At 45.7% G+C, this 23,154-nt stretch overlaps 1 protein-coding gene across 3 annotated transcripts in view; it reads right to left on the bottom strand.

Moving 5' to 3' along the window:
- Window positions 1–15,336: 15,336 nt before the first annotated feature.
- The window catches only part of HMG20B (high mobility group 20B), a 362,656-nt gene continuing 354,838 nt past the window's right edge, over window positions 15,337–23,154 (bottom strand). For 2 of the 3 annotated variants that reach the window (XM_075283657.1, XM_075283658.1), the window contains one exon: window positions 15,338–15,468. In XM_075283657.1, the coding sequence (XP_075139758.1) occupies window positions 15,456–15,468 (13 nt within the window). In that variant the 3' untranslated portion in view covers window positions 15,338–15,455. Of the gene's footprint in view, window positions 15,469–23,154 lie in introns of all 3 variants that reach the window. The other variant, XM_075283656.1, reaches the window with a different exon arrangement.

The raw sequence follows: 23,154 nt of genomic DNA, 5'->3' as shown, positions 1-23,154 counted from the left end.
GGTTCACTGTTCTTTCTACCCCCAGGTGTCCCATCTCCTCATGGAGTTCTTTGAAAGCCAATCTGTGGTATACTCTGGGTAACACTAACTGTTGGTTCGGTCCTCTCTGACGGTATAAGATACCGTCTGAGCTGAAGTATAGCTTTGACCATTCTCTCAGCAAAGTAGTTACTTCTGGTGATTCCGACTCCCTCTCTCGTCTTCCTGGAACCCTGTTCTGGTCCATATACTGGAGGACTCTTCCAATTGTTTCATCTTCTTGTTGCGCTTTCCTGATAGATTCTTTTGACAGTTGTTGGATGGACATGGGGGGATAATCTTGTTCCCTCACTTCCATAGCGCTTTCTACTGTCAATGGACACCACAGTGGTGTACACTCACCGGCCACTTTATTAGGTACACCTGTCCAACTGCTCGTTAACACTTAATTTCTAATCAGCCAATCACATGGCGGCAACTCAGTGCATTTAGGCATGTAGACATGGTCAAGACAATCTCCTGCAGTTCAAACCGAGCATCAGTATGGGGAAGAAAGGTGATTTGAGTGCCTTTGAACGTGGCATGGTTGTTGGTGCCAGAAGGGCTGGTCTGAGTATTTCAGAAACTGCTGATCTACTGGGATTTTCACGCACAACCATCTCTAGGGTTTACAGAGAATGGTCCGAAAAAGAAAAAACATCCAGTGAGTGGCAGTTCTGTGGGCGGAAATGCGTTGTTGATGCCAGAGGTCAGAGGAGAATGGCCAGACTGGTTCGAGCTGATAGAAAGGCAACAGTGACTCAAATAGCCACCCGTTACAACCAAGGTAGCCAGAAGAGCATCTCTGAACACACAGTACGTCGAACTTTGAGGCAGATGGGCTACAGCAGCAGAAGACCACACCGGGTGCCACTCCTTTCAGCTAAGAACAGGAAACTGAGGCTACAATTTGCACAAGCTCATCGAAATTGGACAATTGAAGATTGGAAAAACGTTGCCTGGTCTGATGAGTCTCGATTTCTGCTGCGACATTCGGATGGTAGGGTCAGAATTTGGCGTCAACAACATGAAAGCATGGATCCATCCTGCCTTGTATCAACGGTTCAGGCTGGTGGTGGTGGTGTCATGGTGTGGGGAATATTTTCTTGGCACTCTTTGGGCCCCTTGGTACCAATTGAGCATCGTTGCAACGCCAAAGCCTACCTGAGTATTGTTGCTGACCATGTCCATCCCTTTATGACCACAATGTACCCAACATCTGATGGCTACTTTCATCAGGATAATGCACCATGTCATAAAGCTGGAATCATCTCAGACTGGTTTCTTGAACATGACAATGAGTTCACTGTACTCCAATGGCCACCACAGTCACCAGATCTCAATCCAATAGAGCATCTTTGGGATGTGGTGGAACGGGAGATTCGCATCATGGATGTGCAGCCGACAAATCTGCGGCAACTGTGTGATGCCATCATGTCAATATGGACCAAAATCTCTGAGGAATGCTTCCAGCACCTTGTTGAATCTATGCCATGAAGAATTGAGGCAGTTCTGAAGGCAAAAGGGGGTCCAACCCGTTACTAGCATGGTGTACCTAATAAAGTGGCCGGTGAGTGTATATTCCTGCTTCTGGATTTCTATCGCCTGAATGGTGCTCATAATGGTTCCCAGGCAGATTTCCTCTGAGCAAGCTTGCATAAATTCTTCAGGCTCTAACGGCATCCTAGACAATCCATCTGCATCAGCATTGCATCTTCCTGGCCTGTACTTAATACTGAAGTTGAAGTCAGCCAGTTCTGCTACCCACCTCTGACCAGTCGCATTCAGTTTTGCTGTCGTGAGGACATAGGTCAAAGGATTATTATCAGTGTAGACCTCAAACTCTTGACTGTAATACAGATAATCCCTAAATCGTTCGCAGATAGCCCACTTCATTGCAAGGAACTCGAGTTTCCCAGAATGTAGATGATAGTTTTTCTCAGCGGCTGTCAGTGTTCTGGAACCATAGCCGATGACTCTTAGCTTGCCATTCTGTCGTTGATACAGGGCAGCTCCAAGCCCCACCTGAGAAGCATCACAGTAAAGGATGAAAGGGTGGTTAAAATCTGGATATCCCATGATGGGCGGTTTCACAAGATAATTCACTAGTTCTTCCAGTACTTCCTGGTGTGCTGCAGTCCAATTGATTGGTTGCTGCGCATAAACAGTGTTTCTTTCCTTCGGGGGTGATCCGCCTCTGGTCTTTTTCCTATTTACTGATGTGGGTGAGCTGATTGGCGCGCCCAAGAGGGTATATAGTGGAGCTGCAATCCGGGAAAAGTTCTTGATATATGTTCTGTAGTAGGAGAGGAATCCCAAGATCTTCCTCAACTCCCCCACTGTAGATGGAGGCTTGTCTTTCAATGACATTACTGGAGCGATCTCTGCTGGGTCCATGGTATAACCATCTCCAGACACGATTTTTCCCAGAAATCGAACCTGTCTCTTGAACAGTTCACACTTCTTTGGTGTCAACTTTACTCCATGTTGCTGGTAACGTTGGAGTACTGATCTCACATGTTCGACATGTTCAGCAAAGGTCTTGCTGTGTACCACCGTATTGTCTAAGTAAGGCTGGCAAATGTCATCTCTTAATCCTTCTAAACATGTTTCCATACTTCTCTGGAATTCTGCAGGAGCAGAACTAAGTCCAAACGGTATACGGATCCACTCGTACAGTCCCCATGGTGTGATGAAGGCTGTTAAATGTCGGCTGGACTCTTCCACAAAACCTTGGTGATAGGCCTTCCCTTGGTCAAGAACAGAGAACCAGGTACTTCCTGACAAGTTATCCAGCATGTCTTGAATTTTAGGGATTGGGTGCCGATCAGGGATTGACTTCCTATTCAGTTCCCTGTAGTCACAGCAGAGTCTCAATGTACCATCTTTCTTCCTGACACATACGATCGGGGAGGAATAGGATGATTTAGACTTTTGGATCCATCCCCTGTTGATTAGATCCTGCAGGTATTCTTTCACTTCTTGGTGTAATGGTTTAGGTATAGACATATAACTTTTAGCTACTGGGGTAGTGTCTCTCAAATTGATCTTCAGGTTCAATGAGGGTATACAGCCTATGTCAGAGTCATCTTTAGAGAATGCATGACATTCTTCCTTCAGCATCTGTTTCACTACTGGCAGTTCTTCAGCACTCAGCTGTTCCACAGGTACTGGGGGATCCCACAGTTCTGGTGTAGTTTGTACTGGTCTTTCGATTGGACAACCATTGTTACTGGGTTGTACCACCGAATTCATGGAAGAGAACTGCGCTGGTCTCACATTGGCAGGATACACAGTCTTAATGGTTTCTAGATGGCCTAACACAGTCTTAGGGTTCAGCCTCACTTCATGCTTTGTCGCATTTCTCACTAACACAGCCACCCGAGCAAAACCACCAGTAGGTATAGTCAATATGGTCTCACCTGGGATAATGCCCTCAGGAAGATCTGAAGAGTCTTTTGGTACGAACAGTCTCTCTTGTGGTTTTCTTCCTGGTTCAATTCGTACACTACACTTCACTCTCACCGTTCTATTCGCAGGAATGATGGTTGGACGTGAGCCGAGTTTGACTTCCTTCAACCTCACTGTGTTCTGTGCTTCCTTTATCCTGCTGACCACCTTCTCCGCTTCCCTGCTAGATATGGTAAACGAGGTGGCTATAGCATCTATTAACGGTGTCAAGGAATTAGTTTGCTGAATGACCTCATTGATCACATTGTACCCAAGGATCGGTTCTTCAGCCACCTTTGGATCACTTGTGACTAGAAAGGGTACGAGTAACTCAATAGCGTTGTTCCTCTTAGCTTTCAGCTGAAACATCACTTCCACCCAACCTAGAAAAGGGATTTCAGTTTGGTTCACAGCTCGACCACAGAGTTCTACCGGACCCATGAGTTCTGCAACTGGATGAATACAAGTTTGCGGCAAATGGCTCCTTCTCCAATCTTCATTTATAATGCTGGCTTGAGCTCCTGTGTCCCACAAAGCTTTCACTAGGAGTCCATTTAGCTTACATTGAATCAAGCACTTCTCACCAATTAGGCTAATGAGTCTGTCTTCACTACCTGAGAACTGTCCTTGGTCCTGGGGATGCCTGATCAGACTATCACACTGATCGCCGAGTGGTTGATGCCCCTGTCCGCCTTGCTGTAACTGTTGAAGACGATCACACACCTGGGGATAAGACTGATACAACTTCTGTATGTCTGAAGCTGTTCTAGGGAGGGGTGGTGTTTGTGGTTGGGACTTCATCTGCTTAGAGGATCGTGACTTTGGACATCCACTGGCATAATGCCCTTCTTCACCACACCCCCAACAATGGACACAGGCGACACTTCGATTTGACACTCGACATGCTTCACAAGCAGGTCGTCTTCTGTTCTGAAAACCCCCTCCAGATCTGACTGGTCTTGGCTCTGGTTTAGTGCGAATCAACTTTTTCACTTCCGCTAATTCAGCTCGAAGTTCCCCAAATGCTTTCACCCAATTAGTGTCGGCTGTTCTCTCTGTCAAAGATGATTTGGTGTGCACCGCATGTGTAGGAGAATCTTCTCGCCTACACTCCGGCTGATTGTTAGGCATATTCATTTTCAGCTGGCCCAGCTTGGTCATTTTAGTTATAGAGCCCTTCTTTAACTTTTGTTCACTCTCTGACTCTAAGCTAGCTGCCTCGTTCATCTTCTCAATTAGGGTTTCATCTGGAATGTTAGGATCTTCCAGGTACTGCTTCATTTGCAACTTTATGTCTTTACTTATTAACCCGGTTCCTAAAGATCTCAAAAACTTCTTCTGTACTAGTCCTGCATCAAACCTTTCCTCTGCATCTACTTTGCTGGATGCAAACAACAGCTTGTCTTTGAGTTCTATGGCTCTGAACAAGAAGCTTTGAGGAGATTCCTTGGTATCTTGCGAGATGTTGATGAGTCTATGGAACAGCTCTGAGGTGTTTTCTTCTTTGTAGTGCCCTTTTAAGATCGTTTTCAGTTGTGGTAAGGTCAAGTGACTTTTCATTTCTAGCATGTTCCGCAAATTCAGTCCTGGGCTGATAGCTTTTACCACTGCCTCGATAATTTCTTCCGGCAGATAGCCTTTCTGCAATCCTGCCTCTATCTGGTGCATCAGGTTTGTGTAAGACAGTTTCTCTTTTTGTTCACGTTCTCCAATCTGTCCCAGGATCTTGAAATCTTTCCTGATGGTGATTTGTGATGCTAGAGAGGTCTGTTGTCTTGACTTCCTTAACCTGGGTGGGCTACAAGTTCTGCTGGGTTCTGCAGCTTGTTCAGGGGTTTTGGTCGATTCTTGCACAGCTCTCTTCAATGCTACCAATTGCTCTTTTAATTCCTGCAGCTCAGTCTGTGGGAGGGATTTCTCCCTCTCAGTGTTCTGCACGGCCTCTTTACACCCCGGTCTCAAGCTGGTGATGAACTTCATTAAATCATTAAAGGGGTATTCCCACCTCACATACTCATCAGTATTTACTGCTGTGAAATCTTCTTTCTTCCTGGTTTCTTGCATCATTTGGTGGGCGGGGTTTCACAAGCAACCTACCGTTTGGCTCCGCCCCCAAATTCGAGTGTAGCTCCGCCCACCCATATTGGACTATGAAGTACAGGCAGCAGCAACTCCATTCTGTGTTACATGCAGAGACTGCCTGTCTCTGCCATAATGAACACAATTGAATTAGCTAGCCTGATAACTGGGAGAACAGAAGAAATGAAAGCAGCTCCTCTCCCCTATCTGAGTGCAGGAAGCTAGGCCACATGGTGTAGACACAGGAATAGCTAGATCAGGGGGTAGGGAACCTTTGGCTCTCCAGCTGCTGTGAAACTACAACTCCCAGCATGCTCCATTCACTTCCATGGGAGTTCCCAGAACAGCAGAGCCAGTATGCATGCTGGGAGTTATAGTTTTGCAACAGCTGGAGAGCCATACGTTCCTTACCTCTGAGTTAGATACACAGGCTCGCTCCCTGCACTTAGCCCCTCCTCCCTCCCCCTGAGAGCAGGCAGATATATCATTTGACTCAGGAGCAGGTAGGTCAGGGCTGTGGCCACAAAGAATTGAATAAAGTAAGATAGTGGACAAACAAAGCAGTTTTGCTGAAGCAGTGTATTTAGGAAAAGTCTTACATCCACATTAACAAGCAGTATAGATAGGATCCTTGTGATGGGACAACCCCTTTAAGGAATGTGCACAAGACATCCTCCTCCTCACTATCCCCTAGCTCATCCATCTGCTTGTTGATGGCTGTTAAGAGCTGTCTGTGGTTGCATGTCTTAGAAACCTGATCTTCTGACACCTTCACATGTGCAGCTACAGCACCCAGTTCCTCATAAGTCAATTGAAGGAGCAACTTACTGATGCTGTTAAGCCGTGTCTCAACATCCATAGCTGTCTGTTTGATACTGTGTCTTTAATTGTTGTGGCAGTCTTTACCCAGAATCCCCTGGCAGTCTGATCTTGTCTCTAAATATCCCCGTACGGGCCACCAATGTCGTATGTCCGTCTCACAGCGGGGCGAGGTAGGACATAGTGTATATGAGTTCTTGGATATTAGAGAGCTTAGACGAAGGGACAATCCCAGACAACAGTTGTTGTTAAGGTTTTACTTTTCTTCACACAGTCTCCACAGCTATCACATACAGTACATGAGTCTTTCATAACAGATATCACTGTATACTGGCAATTGTACTTATCACTGGGAAAAGATGGATGTCTCAATCAGTTCTGGCCTTCAGCTGCTCAGCTAAACTCCCTTCTGTTCTCACTGTTCTGTTCTACAGTCCAGAGTTTCTAGCTTTGCTTCAGGACCAACATGGTGTCTCTTCCCTTTTTCCTATTTTACTCCCCTGGATCACTGTCTCCCTCCCAGCACACCCTGCTGTGTCAGTGACCACTTTCTGTCCCTAGTTAGAGCTTTAACTCCACAGGTGCTGGATGATTTTACATCATGGCTGCATTCAGTCTCTACTTGTCACATATGGGGGGTTGGATGCTTTTTTAATTTTGCACTTTAGGTTTGATTTGTCTATCTCATAACTGTGAAAATTGCTCTGGCTACTTCAGGTGCAAAATTTCCAGAGACCCTTGGCAGTGAAAGGGTTAATATAACTGTTAGGCTTAGTTCACACAGAGCTTTTTGGTCAGGGTTTTGAGGTCGTATCCACCTCAAAACCCTAACCAAAGAAACGGCTTCCATTGAAATCAATGGGAGTCGCACAGGAGGTGTTCATACTTCAGGCCGAGTCGCCTAGCGATTCGGCCTGAAGACACATCCTCTTCTGGACTCGGCCCATTCATTGAGCCTAATCCGGAGGAGGGTGAGCGGCTGGATGCCGGTGCAGTGCATCGGCTTTGAGTTCCGTGACGGAAACCGCCTCAGGTTCCGATCCAAAAACCTCTGTGTGAACTAAGCCTTAGGGGGTTAAAGAGAACACCAAGTCTCCAAAAACCCAGTAGCAGAACTTATCTAATGGGTGTTATCTGAGCTTTTTGGCATTTTATTTATTTATCCAAATCTGTTCCAAAGACATAAGCCCTGTTAATGTTTATGCAAACTAGGGTTTATTAGCCTAAATAAATCGATTAAAGGAATTCTATTATTACAATCACATTTTTTAAGACTAACACGTAGGAATAGCCTTAAGAAAGACTAGTCTACTCTTACCTTTAGAAGTCTTCTGGCACGCCTCTCCGCAACATCTTCTTCTGATGGTTGCTTCTGGATATACATGCCATGCATGCGCAGTTGGCTCTGCCATCATTACACTTGTGTAAGCGGCCACAAGAAAATGGCCGCAGACATGCGCAATTGACTCTGCCTGATGGCAGAGCCCACTGCACATGCATGACATTTAAATCCAGAAGCAACCATTGGAAGAAGACGTTGTGGAGATGAATTCCTGAAGACGACAAAGGCCGGCGCTGGAGAGTTTTCTCACAGCACAGGGGATGCCCCCAGTACTGTTTGAGCACTGGGGACCGTCCCAAATGCTGCGATAAAACTCATTTGCATACCGAAGAAAACCGAGGTATCTACGGAACAGTGGGGCGGAGAAGAATAGACTTTCTTTAAGGTTATTCCTACGTGTTACGCTGGGTTCACACCAGCGTTAAGCACTCCGTATGACGGCAGAAGATGGAAACCTGTCATCCCGAGTCCGGCCGTGAGCGTCGGTGAGCATTTGAGCTCTCCGCGGCGAAACCATTTTTGTTAAACCAGACACAGAGTACTGCATGTCCGACTCTGTGTCCGGTTAAAGAAATAACGGTTTAGCTGCAGAGAGCATAAAACGCTCATCAGCGTTCACGGCCGGACACTTTGCAAACCCATTCAAATGAATGGATTTGAAAAATGACTGCAGGTTTCCGTCTCCTGCCCTGTTTTGTGCAGGAAATGGAAACCTGCAGAATGGAGTCCTGGGCGCAAATGTGAGCGAGCCCTTAGTCTTAAAAAATGCGATTGTAATGATAGAATCCTTTTAATAAAAAATCATTTGCATAAACACTAAAGAGACTTTTATTTATTTTTTTATAATTCAAGTTTATTGACAGAAATATGAAGATGAAAAACAAAATAGCTTGCACTCTTAGGGGGAAGGGTTAAGTGACGCAGCACCAACCTCCCCTGAAAAGGAGATTAAACAATTATGTATCAGCATATCAGCAAGGTCAACAAACAACTTTAAGGATTTTCTTCAAATAACAGGACACACACAGTGACAGAGACAACAGACTGTTGGAGGAGGGGAGGGGGAGGGGTACACAGAGTAATTAAGACATATTAGAAAAAGGGGGGGTGAGTAGGAGTATACAGAGGAGGGGGGGAGGGAATAGAAAAAGATGTAGGCCAGGCACGGCCAGAGTCGAGTTGGCAAATGGTATCTAATAATACATAGTCCAGAGGGAAAGAGGCTACAATAGCAATTTGCACCCCATGTTATGCAAGTAGAGAACTTCAACGTGAGTTTAGCCAAGGATCCCAAATCTTTCTAAAAACTGCTCCGTTTCTACGGGACCAACTGAGCATTTCCTCAAATCTTGCTAGCTGATTTGACTTAGCTACCCAATGGTCGTAAGTGGGGGCATCTTTTTGCATCCAGTAAGCCGGAAACAGAGACTTGGCCGCTGAGAGAAGATGAAAAACCAGCTTCTGTACGTGGTGCGGAGTGTCTGGTATGGGCAAAAAGAATATTAAAAGCGAAGGAGTGATCTCAAACTGGTTCGTGCTAACGGATCGTAATTTGGATTCAACTGAGGACCAGAACTGCTTCAGACGGGGGCAGGACCACCAAATGTGGAGTAGAGAGCCACGTTCTTCACCACATCTCCAGCAGGTGTCTGATGAGGAGAGGCCATGATCTGCAAGCCATACTGGGGTACGGTACCACCGTGATAATAGTTTAAAGTGATTCTCCTGGAGATGTACGCAGGTTGAAATTCCAAAGGATCTGGACAAGATGTTCTTCACGTCAGAGGAGTCAAGAGTTATTCCAAGGTCCTTTTCCCAACTAGATAAATAAAATGGTTTAATCACAGCTGGAGGTCTGATAAATTTGTGTAACATCGTCGTAGTCTTGAATTTCTTGGGGTCAGCTTGGACATAAAGTTGCTCAAAGTGTGTCAGTCCTCTCTTCCACTTATACAACTGCTCAAATCTGCTTCTACAAGTCTCATAGTGGTTAAGATGTAAAAAGGTAAGTGGGCGCTTTTTACCACTAAAAGTTTCTAATTGTGAAACCTCCTCTGCAGTAGGGAATTGGCCTGAGTCACAAAAAGAGACCAGGGGGGTACTCAGGAGGGGATTCCAGAAATCATCTATAGGACCTGATATATCAGGGAGCATCCTTGGGATGAGACCGGTGGGGAGACACAATGAGGGAGTGGGTGCTATGGCCGGTTGGTATTTTTCCCAGGTCGACAGGGCGCCGCCCAGAAGCACGTCTGATTTGGTAGCCTTTAGAGGGGAAGGATCTTTGGGAGAGGGCCACCAAAGGTTCGCAACATAGTGGGGTCCATATGTGGCTTCAATTAGCTTTCCTAAGGGAGTCGACACCTTGGAGATTGCAATCTCTGACCACAATTGTAGCTGGATGGCTTCATAAACATGCTGTGGGTCGGGAGCATTTATACCTCCTTCTTTAGGTCTACTAAGAGCCGCGTACGCCAATCTGGGTCTCCTCCCTCTCCAAAGAAATCTCGAGAAAGAAGATCGGAGGACTCTAAAAAAGGATAGGGGAAGTTTGATTGGCAACATCCTGAGCATATAAGCCACCTTAGGTGAAATATACGTGTTGAGTAAACTTCTCCTGCCGAACCACGATATGCAGGGTAGGTCGTACTTTTTTAGGAGGTTATCTACTTCTTGGAGTAGTGGTGCAAAATTTAGGCTATATATATCCTCTAGGGAGCCAGGTAGTTTAACTCCCAAATATTTTATATAGGACTGTATCCATTTAAAAGGAAGTAACGATTTCAGTGAACGCACTTTCTCCAGTGGGAGGGAAACGTTAAGAATTTCGCATTTGTCAATATTCACCTTATAATTTGACAACGAACCGTATTCCTCTATTATTGCTAAAGTGGATTTTAAACCTAATTCGGGATTGGAGATTAGAAAAAGAACGTCGTCGGCAAACGCTAATAAAGTCAGGGAACTTCCTCTAAATTGCAGGCCTGAAATATTGGGGTGCTCTCTTACTTTCTGGAGAAAGGGTTCTAAAGAAAGGATGAACAGGGAGGGGGATAGGGGGAAGCCCTGCCTGGTTCCATTAGATATCTGGAAAGGGGGTGAAAGGGTATTATTAATTTTTAGTCTCGCGTAGGGGCCGTTATAAAGTGACATTATAGCCAGGATAAAGGGTAGAGGAATACCAAATTTCTTAAGGGCGGAGGTCATGAATCCCCAGTGTACCCTATCAAAAGCCTTCTCGGCGTCTAAGCCGAGAAGGACTAAGGGAGTAGAAGTCATTTTAGATAAACGTAGGGCGTGTAATAAGCGCCAAGAGTTGTGTCTACCCTCTCTTCCTTTAATGAACCCCACTTGTTCTTCGTTGACTAGATGAGGTAAAAGAGGTTGAAGCCTTAACGCTAGCAGTTTTGCCCAAATTTTTAAATCAAGATTGAGTAGAGATATGGGGCGGTAGTTACCGCATAATTGGGGGTCCCTGCCTTCCTTAGCTATCAGCGTCACATGTGCTTCAAGGGCTTGTCGGGGCAAGGGGGAACCCTGTAAAGCTGCGTTTAGTGATTTGGTCAAGGGGCGTATGAGAGTATTGATAAAAGTTTTAAAATAAATTAAAGAATAGCCATCCGGGCCAGGGCTCTTATGAGGAGGGAAGGAATTAACAATGGATCTGACCTCTTCCTCCGAGATCGGGGTCATCAAAGCATCAGCCTGCTCCGGTGTAATCCTGGGAAGAGACACTGAAGCAAGAAAGGACTCAATGTCCACATCTTCCATTGGGAACTTTCTGTCACTACTGGGACGTAGATTATACAAAGAGGAGTAATAGTTTGTAAAAGTCTCTGCGATGTCTGCCGTAGAGGTGAGAGTAGATCCAGAGGGGGACTTAATTGAAGAGATATACGTTCTGGCCTGGGCTTTCTTGATCAGGGAGGTCATCATACGTCCGCCCTTGTTCCCATGGGCAAACAGCTTCTGTCTATAATTTAAAAAATTCTTAGCGGCTTTGGCAGCCAACATGTCCTTGAGCTCCGTGCGTAACGCAGTGAGTTTCTGAAGATGAGATAATGAGTGAGAGCGCTTATGAAGCCGTTCCAGAGACGAGATCTGTTGCAATAGGGAATCTATTTGAAGTTGTCTTTGTTTCTTCCACTTGGCTCCTAAGGCGATAAGAATGCCTCTGATATAATGCTTGTGGGTTTCCCACACCACAGTGGGGCTTGTATCTGGTGTAGAGTTGATTGCAAAGAATTCAGTTAGGTGCTTAGTCAACAGATCTCTAGATTCTGGAGAATCTAAAAGGCGTTCATTTAGCTTCCAAGTCAAGGCGGCACGGGGAAGAGGAGTCAGTTTGATATTGCAAGAGACAGGTGCGTGGTCGGAAATGGAAATGGAACCAATTTGAGATTTACTACAGTTTGCCAGGATCTTACTTGAAATCATAATGTAGTCAAGTCTGCAGTAGGATGATCTGGGGTTCGAGAAAAAAGTAAAGTCTTTTACAGACGGGTGGTGTAATCTCCAAATGTCTATTAAGTCTAAGTCCTGGAAAAGTTGGTGTGCTTTCCGTAGAGCTCTCTGGGATAGTTGCGATTTCCCGCTAGAAGCATCTAGCAGGGGATTCAGAGTCATGTTGAGGTCAGAGCCCAGGATGATTGGGCCTTCAGCAAATAATTTCAGTGAGTCAAAAATTTTGGACAGCCATGGTATTTGTCCTGACGTCGGAGAATACAGGTTGACAAAGGTGTAAGTGTCTAACGCTATTTTTCCCTTGACGAACAGTGATCTCCCATCCGGGTCTGAAAATACCTGCTCACACTTAAAGGGTATGGAATGATGCAGAGCGATGGACACTCCCCTAGAAGCTCCAGAGTCACTTGGGCTGTGAAACCATTGCGAAAAATAGTTCAAAGGAAGTTTAGGAATTTTCCCCTTTTTAAAGTGTGTCTCCTGGAGAAATAGTATCTTCGTTTGTAACTTCCTTAGCAGTAGCAGGACTCCATGTCTCTTTTCAGGGGAGTTCCAGCCATGTACATTGAAGGATGTCACAGTCGCCTTTGCCATGGTCTACCAAAAAAAGAAGAGAAAGAAGAAGGGGAGGGGATGGGAAAAAGGGAGGATATGGGGAGACAAGGGAGAGACAGACAACGAGTAACAAGCAACGAAGAGAACACAGAGAAGCAAATAACAATCGATAAGACAATATAATGTAACAAACAGTAACTTACTGAAGACTAGATGTGCTCAGGCCTGGATGAGCACCGCTAATAAGCACAAGCTCCCTAAATAAGGAAGCGCAGTCGCCTATGACTCCCAAATTAACAGTGGGGGCCTAGGACAGAAAAGACTGCTGGGGGAAAAAAGAACTTGATGCGGCAAGCACGGAAAAGTCCTTTTAAAAATATAAGGAATATGTCAAAAACTACCAACAGTACAGGGCGGATGGCCCGTGGGGTCAAAAATAACTAGAATACTGAGAAACAACAATACAGCCCCTCATACTGATAGCGAGAGGGGAGGCACAATGTCCCAATGTAGGTAATAACCTAGAACCAGGTGACTATCCTATAACAGTGCGACTAAGAAGCTAGGGGACCAAAAACGATGCTAAGAAGTTCTATGAAATAGCCTTACGTGCATAAGAAATACTGCATGCGCAGAGGCGACGACCAAAGCGCCTCTGTCAGTCCTCTGTATGAGTCTCTAAGTTCTTGGAGAGAGATCGCTTGGATTTGGGCGATTTGGAACGGTGTTTCCAGGTCCCTGGCGTCGGCAGCTCCGGAAGGGAAGCTAGATCTGGAGTGGGGAGCCACGATGGTATGTCAATCGGCGTGATATTCAACTTTTCCCATACATTTGTTAGGTCTGCTGGAGTTTGAACGATTATTCTACGGCCCCTGTGTTGAATAGACAGGCCAAACGGGTATAACCAAGAATAAGCAATGTCCTTATTGCGTAGTGCTTCCAGGAGTGGTCTTAATTGGCGGCGTTTGGCTAATGTGGAAGGTGCCAAATCTTGAAAAAGAGCGAGTTTATCAGACTCAAAAACAAGGTCCGGTTTGGCCCGCGCTGCAGATAAGATATCCTGAGTGTCTACAAACGATAACAAGCCGCAAATTACATCCCTTGGGGGTCTTCAGGTTTCGGCTTGGGGCGCAGAGCCCTGTGCACTCTTTCAATAGTTATAGACATGGCTCGCTCAGGGCCCAGCAAGGATGAGAAAATGGCAGACACTCTGTCCTTCAATTCAGATGGAGCACAGTCTTCAGATATACCCTTTATCCTAACATTTCGGCGTCTTCCTCTATTTTCCTGATCCTCCAGGAGGATCAGGGCTCTGTCTATTTGTTCCTTCTGGGAGGCAAAAGCCGACTCTAGGGCTCTGGCATGGGAGGTAAGGCTGGAGCAGGCTTCCTCAGCCCAGTCAGCCCTTCGGCCTAAAGTAGCAAGTTCAGCTTTAATGTCTGCTAAATCAGTTCTTACCGGGTGGATAGCCTGGTGTAAAGCTTGACTCAGGGCCTTCTTCAGAAACGACCTGGAGATCGGAGAAGCGGACCCCTCCTCACATTCACTCTCATCGTCGGAGCCCGGTGTAGAGATTGCTGCGCACATACTCTCCGGCGCCATCTTGGACGAGCTGCTGCGGCCGAGCGGGCTTTTCTTACGGAGGTATTTCTGGAGGTCAGTTTGTTGTTTAGCTGTCCTGGGGGTGCCCGGAGGGTCCCCCCCCTTGTTACCCCCGGTTCGGACCATCCTGACTGCGGTATTGAGGCTTAAGGACGCGATCCGAGCTTCTTTAGTAGCGGAGCTACAGGCTCATGCTCCCACTACACACGGCGGTCAAGCTCCGCCCCCCTAAAGAGACTTTTATCTTTGTAACAGTTAAAAACAAAAAATGGAAGATTTGTATGGCTTCCTTGATTTGGACAAAATCCAGTTTGTGTCTAAGGGGGTGTTCACACTTGTGCCCCTGTGTGCCCTGTGTCATTCCGCTGGGTTTCCGTCCTAAGCCCCAGAGAAACTGCATAGAGGACGGCTTTAAAAGCAAACTGCCGGTGTCCGTATGCAGCCTCTCGGCAGAGAAACTGTTTTTTTTTTTGGCTGGACACATAGTCGGACATGCAGGACTTTGTGAAAAAAATGGTTTCCCCACGGAGAAGCTGCATATAGACACCAGCGGTTTGATTGGATTTTAAAACTGAGCACCGGGAAGCTGTCCCCTATGTAGTTTTTCTGGGGCTTAGGATGTAAACCCAGCAGAATGACACAGGGCACACAGGGGCACAAGTGTGAACGCCCCCTTACAAAGCACTTATAATAATACATGCCTGCCACTGTTCAGTTTATGTGAGATCTGTCTTAGTGTTTCCAGCTTTTAGTCATTTCCAGCTTTTAGTCATTTCCATTATTTGTAAGAAACAACCTGTGGAGATAAATTTACCGGTAACTTCATAATTCTAGCCATAAGCACTTTTTTGCAAATGTTTAGTAATGAAAACAAGCAGCAAAAAACACAACCGATTTATAGCAGATAAAATCTCTGTATGTACACATAGGCCAGTGAAACCAAAATCCGCATTTTAAATTGCTATAATTATTTTATTTTTCATAGACTCATTGTACATAATACATGCTTGTTAACAGAAACATAATTTTTGTTACTCGCATATTGCTTATCTTGATGTACAGCCTCTTGGTGTTCTTGCACTTTAAACCAGTTAGTCTCAGATTTCTAAAGGTCTTGAACCAGAGCTTACAGATGATCACTGTGTAGAAAAAAAAAAAAAAAAACAACAAACAAAAACAAAATCCTGAGGTGGTTAAGGACACACATCCATATAATGCATTTGGAAAATCTTAAAACCCTAATGTTTTTTTTAGATAGTTTTGCAAATTTTTCAAAAACAAAAAATTTGCATGGACCCTGGACTAATTGTAGGAGTTGGGAAATGTTCCCACTCCAGCACATTAACCCCTAAGAAGGTGTGATAAATAGCGATCAATACATCTGGGTGTTTAGATTGGTGTCCCTTACCTCCCCCACCTCGTAGTGAGAATGCGGGATCCTGAGGGGTTCTCCCATGGCAGCCTGAAGACCAATGAACTGCCTCCTAGCTGCATACTGTATCGCTGTCTACAATTTCATTTCAATTTCATTTCAACTTTTTATGGGTATTAGGGCAAGGGAGCTAGGAGACAGTTGGTTGGTCTTTAGGCTGTCACGGCAACCCCTGGATCAGTGTCGATTTTTGGGTTTTTCACTGTTGCATTGCACAAGCTATAACTATATTTTTTTCTGTTGATATATCTACATGAGGGCTTATTTTTTTCAGGATGGAAAGCATAACTGCACTATGTTAAGTTGCCTATAGCTAAGTGACAAAATTTTATAAATTCTTTTGCTTTCTAAAAATTAAAATTTTTTTCTGTTCGCCATACCACATAAATGTCACTTTTTACATGGAACATTATAATTACTGAGATACCTAATCTATGTTAATTTTTTCTTTTTAAACTGTAATTTTTATTAAAGTTTTTATAAATGATACAACAATTACATGGATGAAAAAAAACATGATAGGCAAAGTAAAATGGCAAAACCAACTACATTAAAGGAACTAGACAAAAACAGGAGTAAAAATAGCTGTGACACACAAAACAACAATAGGAAGAATGAGCAAAATCAGAGACCATAAAAGATACAGTATGCATCCTATGGAGACCAAGTGGACTGAAAGCCTCCACTGTGTTATTGAGCGGGGCAATAAGGTACTCCAAATTCCTAATGTCTTTAATACGGGCCACTAGAGCCAGGACTGTGGAAGTGTGGAGATCTTTTCAATGGAAAGTCATCAGTGTGTTGGCTGCAGTACAGATATATAGAAACACCTTACACGTCTTCTTACCAAGATGTCTAGGCAGTAAATTGAGAAGGTAAACTAAGGCATCCAACAGGAAGCCCTGGAGAAATACTGAATTAGCCAGATTAGCACACAGTACCACACTTTGGAGGATTAGATACATGCCTCTGCACACAGTACCACACGGGGGAGGATTAGATATGCGCATCTGCACACAGTACCACATGCCAGAGAAATTAGATATGTGCATCTGCACACAGTACCACACAGGGGAGGATTAGATACGCGCATCTGCACACAGTACCACACGCCAGAGGATTAGATACGCGCATCTGCACACAGTACCACATGCCGTAGGATTAGATACATGCGTCTACACACAATTCCACACGCCCTAGGATTAGATACGTGCCTCTTCAAACAATCCCACACAGGGGAGGATTAAATACGTGTGTCTGCATAAAGTACCACACTTTGGAGGATTAGATACATGCCTCTGCACACAGTACCACAAGCCAGAGAATTAGATACGCGTCTCAGCACACTGTACCACAAGTCAGAGAATTAGATACGCGTCTCAGCACACAGTACCACACAGGGAGGATTAGATACGCACGTCTGCACACAGTACCACATGCCGTAGGATTAGATACGCGCGTCTACACACAGTTCCACACGTCGTAGGATTAAATATGCACCTCTTCACACAATACCACACAGGGGAGGATTAGATACGTGTGTCTGCATACAGTACCACAAGCCAGAGAATTAGATACGCGTCTCAGCACACAGTACCACACAGGGTAGAATTAGATACGCACATCTGCACACAGTACCACATGCCAGAGGATTAGATACGCGCGTCTACACACAGTTCCACATGCCGTAGGATTAGATACGTGCCTCTTCACACAATACCACACGGGAGGATTAGATACGTGTGTTTGCACACAGTACCACACTTTGGAGGATTAGATACATGCCTCTGCACACAGTACCACAAGCCAGAGAATTAGATACGCATCTCAGCACACAGTACCACATGGGGGAGGATTAGATACGCGCGTCTGCAGACAGTACCACACGCCAGAGGATTAGATACGAGCGTCTGCGCACACAGTACCACATGGTGTAGGATTAGATAGGCGCGTCTGCACATAGTAATACGTGCCGTAGAATTAGATACGCGCCTCTTCACACAATACCACACAGGGGAGGATTAGATATGTGCGTCTGCACACAGTTCCACATGCCGTAGGATTAGATAGGCGCGTCCGCACATATCTCCACATACCAGAGGATTAGATACGCGCATCTGCACACAGTTGTACACGCAATAGGATATGCGCCTCTTCACACAATACCACACAGGGGAGGATTAGACATGTGCATCTGCACATAATACCAGATGACCGAGGATTCGATATGCGCGTCTCCACACAGTTCCACACGCTGAAGGATTAGATATGTGTGTCTGCACAAAGTACCACACGGGGGAGGATTAGATACACACCTCTTCACACAATACCACACAGGGGAGGATTAGATACGCACATCTGCACACAGTTCAACACGCCGGAGGATTAGATATGCATGTCTTCAAATAGTACCACCCAGGGGAGGATTAGATAGGCGTAGCTGCACACAGTACCACACGCTAGAGGATTGGACATGCACATCTGCACACAGTTCCACATGCCGTAGTATTAGATACACGAGTCTGCACACAGTACCACATGCCGGGGGATTGGATGCATGCCTCTGCACACAGTAACACATGCCAGAGGATTGAGTATGTGCATCTGAACACAGTTCCACACACCAGAGGATTAGATACGCAAATCTGTACACAGTACCACATGCCGTAGGATTAGATACGTGAGTCTTCACAGAGTTCCACATGCTGGAACTCTCCAAGATTTCTCTTGTGCATCCCCCATACTCTGGAACGCCTTACCACAACACATAAGACTGACCCCCACAATCACAGGCTTCAAGAAGGCCCTGAAGACTCACCTATTCAGGAAGGCCTACAACCTCCAATAACACTATCACCACACCGCCATCTGTACAGTCTCCCCCTCTCCTTCTGTCTCTACCCCCCTTCCCTCATAGATTGTAAGCCCTTGCGGGCAGGGCCCTCTGCCCCACTGTGCCAGTTGGTCATTGTTAGTATTATATCTACCTGTATATTCTGTGTATTGTATGTAACCCCCAAATGTAAAGCACCATGAAATTAATGGTGCTATATAAATAAATAATAATACTTGTGTCTATACACAGTTCCACATGCCGCAGGATTAGATACGCGCGTCTGCACACAGTTCCACAAGCCAGAGGATTAGATACGCACGTCTTTACACAATACCAAACAATGGAGGTTGAGATACACGCCACTGCACACAATACCACACGAGGAGGGTTAGATACATGCGTCTGCACACAGTACCACATGCCAGAGTATTAGATATGCATGTCAGCACACATTACCATACGCCGGAGGATTAGATACACGCGTCTGCACACAGTACCACACGCTGGAGGATTATATAAACAAGTCAGCACACAATACCACATGCCAGAGGATTAGATATGCACATGTGCACACAGTTCCACAAGCTGAAGGATTAGATACGCACCACCCCACACAGTACCACATGCGAGTGGGATACGTGCATCAGCACACAGTACCACACGCTGGAGGATTAGATACATGGCTCTTAACAGAGTACCACCATATTAGAGTTGTACTCCAGGTTTCCATAGCAACCCAGCCATTTTTCTTCACTACTTTTTGTCAGCCTTAAAGGGGCAGGGAGCTGTGAATGACACTGTTACACAAGGTCACATACACACAGCTTTACTCCAGATCTCCATAACAACCGATCACAGGTTTTCAGTGATATTCGAAATGAGATACACATGATCACATGACGCTTATGGACACACACAAACGATATACAAAGTACACCAGTGCAAAATTGGACAATTCTTATGGGGCCACTACACAAAGAAAAAATTTATTATACCAGTGCGTGCTAGTATATATATTTGTTAACATTATGTGTCTTGTTTGGGACTTGTATGTGTGTGTATATAGGCGTGTGCGTATATGTTGTATATGAATGTATGTGTGTGAATAGATGGGTATATGTTGAAGTATATACAGCATATCAATTTCTATCTGCCTATCTATCTATCTATCTATCTATCCATCTGTATTTTCTTCTATACATGCCTGCCAGGATGACACGCAAATTCGTGAAGCGTTCCATATTTTTATGACACCACTGACCATCAGTAGCTGGAATATCCAAGGGCTAAACGCCTCAGCCTTTGGATCCAAACCAAACGATCCAGACTTTATAGACAGACTAAAAATTATCAACATCCAAATCCTCCTAGAGACATGGACCCGGGCAGAAGATGAATCCCTAACACGCATGGGCTACAAGGAATTCTCTATTGCCTCCGGAAAAGCAAGACCACAAAACTAGGCCGCCACTCAGGAGGCATACTAATATGGTTCAAGGAAGAGCTTAAAGAACATGTGAAAGCCATTAAACGCGGAGACAACCACATGTGGATAAAAATAAGCAACTCCATCCTCAACGGCCAACATGACATCTATCTCTGTGCAGTATACATCCCACCATCAGAGTCCCCCTACCACAATCCAGACATCTATGAGGTCCTACAAAGGGAATCTGCCCAGTTCCAGTCCCAAGGCAGAGTGCTGATCTACGGCGACCTAAATGCCAGGACTGGCACAGAGAAAGACTTCCTGTCCTCTGATGGAAACCTGCACATCCCGGTAGGCGAGGTCCACCACCTGGAGTCTGCACAGACAAGAAGAAATAGCTATGACATAGTCGTCAACAAGAGCGGGAGACAGCTGCTGAACCTGTGCTGGAGTCTGGGACTGTACATAATGAACGGGCGTACCAGAGGGGACTCTCAAGGGCGCTTCACACTAAACTCCCACGTGGGCAACAGCGTGGTGGACTGTGTCATCACAGACGCAGACCCAGCAGACATAGATGCTCTCATAGTCACCCCTGAGACACATCTGTCAGACCACAACCAGATCCTGCTGTACATGAGATCCACTGACAAGCCACTCACACAGCAGCCCCACCAGATTGGTCTCTACAACCTACCACCATCCTTTAAATGGGCCAGTCACCGGGCCACCGAATACACCAACGCGGCTAACTGACCCAAAATCAAGGAACTGCTCACAAACTTCTATATGAGCTCCTACCGGCCAGACCAAAAAGGTGCCATCCGAGCAGTGAAGAACTTCAGTAACATCCTGTACACAACAGCAGAACTAGCAGGCCTGAAACAGACAAAGCCCAAGAGACCTACTAACAAACAGTCTCACAAATGGTTTGAAAGCGACTGCAAGGCTCTTTGTCGTTCTCTAAGGGCAGCCTCCAACCAGAAACACAGAGACCACAACAAAAGAGAGGCGAGGGAAGCCTACAACAATCTATGCAAGCAATACAAAGGCACCCTCAGAGAGAAGAAATAGAGGTACCTCTCCCACAAAATGGAGCAACTGGAGGACTCCCTCCAGGACAGCTCATTCTGGGAGACCTGGCACCATATGGGCACAAAGCCCAAGAAAAACTCCCTCCACATCCAAAATGGCAATATCTGGCTCAACTACTTCAGAAATCTCTACAAAAACATCCCAGAAGAAGACCTAACCCCAGAACAGCAACAGATAACTACCAAACTGAGGGATATGGAGAAAGTCATCAAAGACTTCCAGAACCCTCTGGACTCACCAATCACCATAAAAGATATACAGGAAAGAATTGCCCTGCTGAAAGGCAAAAAGGCCAGCGGCCCTGACGGCATCCTACCAGAGATGATCAAATACAGCCCTCCAGCAATACACACGGCACTGGCAAAACTATTCACCCTCGTCCTTAATACCGGACACTTCCCCCAAGACTGGAACAAAGGCCTTATAACCCACATCTACAAGAATGGAGACCAATATGACCCCAACAACTACAGAGGGATCTGCGTCAGCAGCACGCTGGGGAAACTGTTCAACAGCATCATCAATAACAGAATCCTCACCTTCCTCACACAACATGGGATGCCGGGCAGAGCTAGGCAGACTCCCCCTATGGCTCACCATGCAGAAGAGGGCACTATCATTCTGGACTCACATACAGGGCAGCAATCCTGGCTCTTACCACCACCAAGCCTGGCTGAGCCACATAGCCCCGAGAAAAACTGATACCCCCAATCAAGCATCAGCCATCTGCCAAGCCAAAACCCCCAACATGCCCTGAACAAGGCTCAAATAAAAGGAGTCATTGAGAGAGACAAAGAGCGGTACATCGAGGAATGGAGAAGCGCAATAAATAACTCCAAGAAACTCACCGTGTACCAGTAATTGCAAAGAGACTACACCATGGCCACCTACCTGGAGAGAATACGCCACCCCAAACACAGACAGACCCTGAGCTGGTATAGACTGAGCGTCCACAACCTGGAGATGGAGACGGGGCGACACAGGCAGACGTACAAGCCACAGGAGAACAGACTGTGCCAGCACTGTGACCAGGGGGGCCCTAGAAGACTAGACCCACTTCCTGCTATACTGCACCAAATACTCAGCTGTGAGGGCCGTCTACTTCCAAAGACTCTCTGCCCACATCCCAGACTTCATATCTGCAAATGAGAAGAGGAAACTCTACATCCTACTGGGAGAAGAAGAGGCCACTGTGGAGAACGCTGCCCAATACGTGTCCAGCTGTCACCAAACAAGAGGAAGATAAGACCCCACGGACTGTTATACCCCAAACCACTCACCCCACCCCACCTCCCCATATAGCAGCCACCAACTAATAGGAAGATGAGACTCCACAGACTGATATACCCCAAATCAACCCCCCATACCCACCTCTCTGCAGTTTCTCCCCCTATTAAAAATATGTGGTAATGCTCACAACTCTGAAGCTAAAACTAACCTGCTGTGGATGAGATTAAATGATGACATCTTGTTCACTTTGCTGGCACATTTTGCAGCCGCCATAAACGCTGTGTGTCACATTATGGAAAATTATATTTTTTGTTGCAGATTTTGCTGCATTTTTTTGTGCAATGTGTGTATGGGATCACCCAGAATCCACTCCACTCCACTTTGTAAGTACTGTAAAATGCCATGTTTTTTGCTGCAGTGCTTTTGTGGTAGTCAAAACGCTGCGTTTTTGCAATGTGGGACCCTGGCCTTAAAGACCTTAGGAACACTCCAGTAAATACCAGTAATAGGCAGTGCAGTACATCAAATTAACAATACGACTATGTAGTAGGTAGTAGGTACAATAGTTAAACATTTGGGGCCCCACTTTTAATTTTGCCCAGGGCCCCACTTTGTCTAAAACCGGCCCTGTCTGGAGGAAAAGAGGTTTAATCTCTTCACTTGTTAGGACTGTGAGTCTGTGGAATGCCTACTCTTAAGAGCTGGTGACAGCAGCAACAGCTTCAAAAAAGGATTATATGACCTTTTAGAGCAAAACAGCATGGCTTTGGAAATGTATAGACTGTCAAGACTTTCCCATCCCC

This window comes from Leptodactylus fuscus, chromosome 1 (assembly GCF_031893055.1).
Source record: "Leptodactylus fuscus isolate aLepFus1 chromosome 1, aLepFus1.hap2, whole genome shotgun sequence".
Lineage (NCBI taxonomy): Eukaryota > Metazoa > Chordata > Amphibia > Anura > Leptodactylidae > Leptodactylus > Leptodactylus fuscus.
This window is presented reverse-complemented; position numbering and strand designations above follow the sequence as displayed.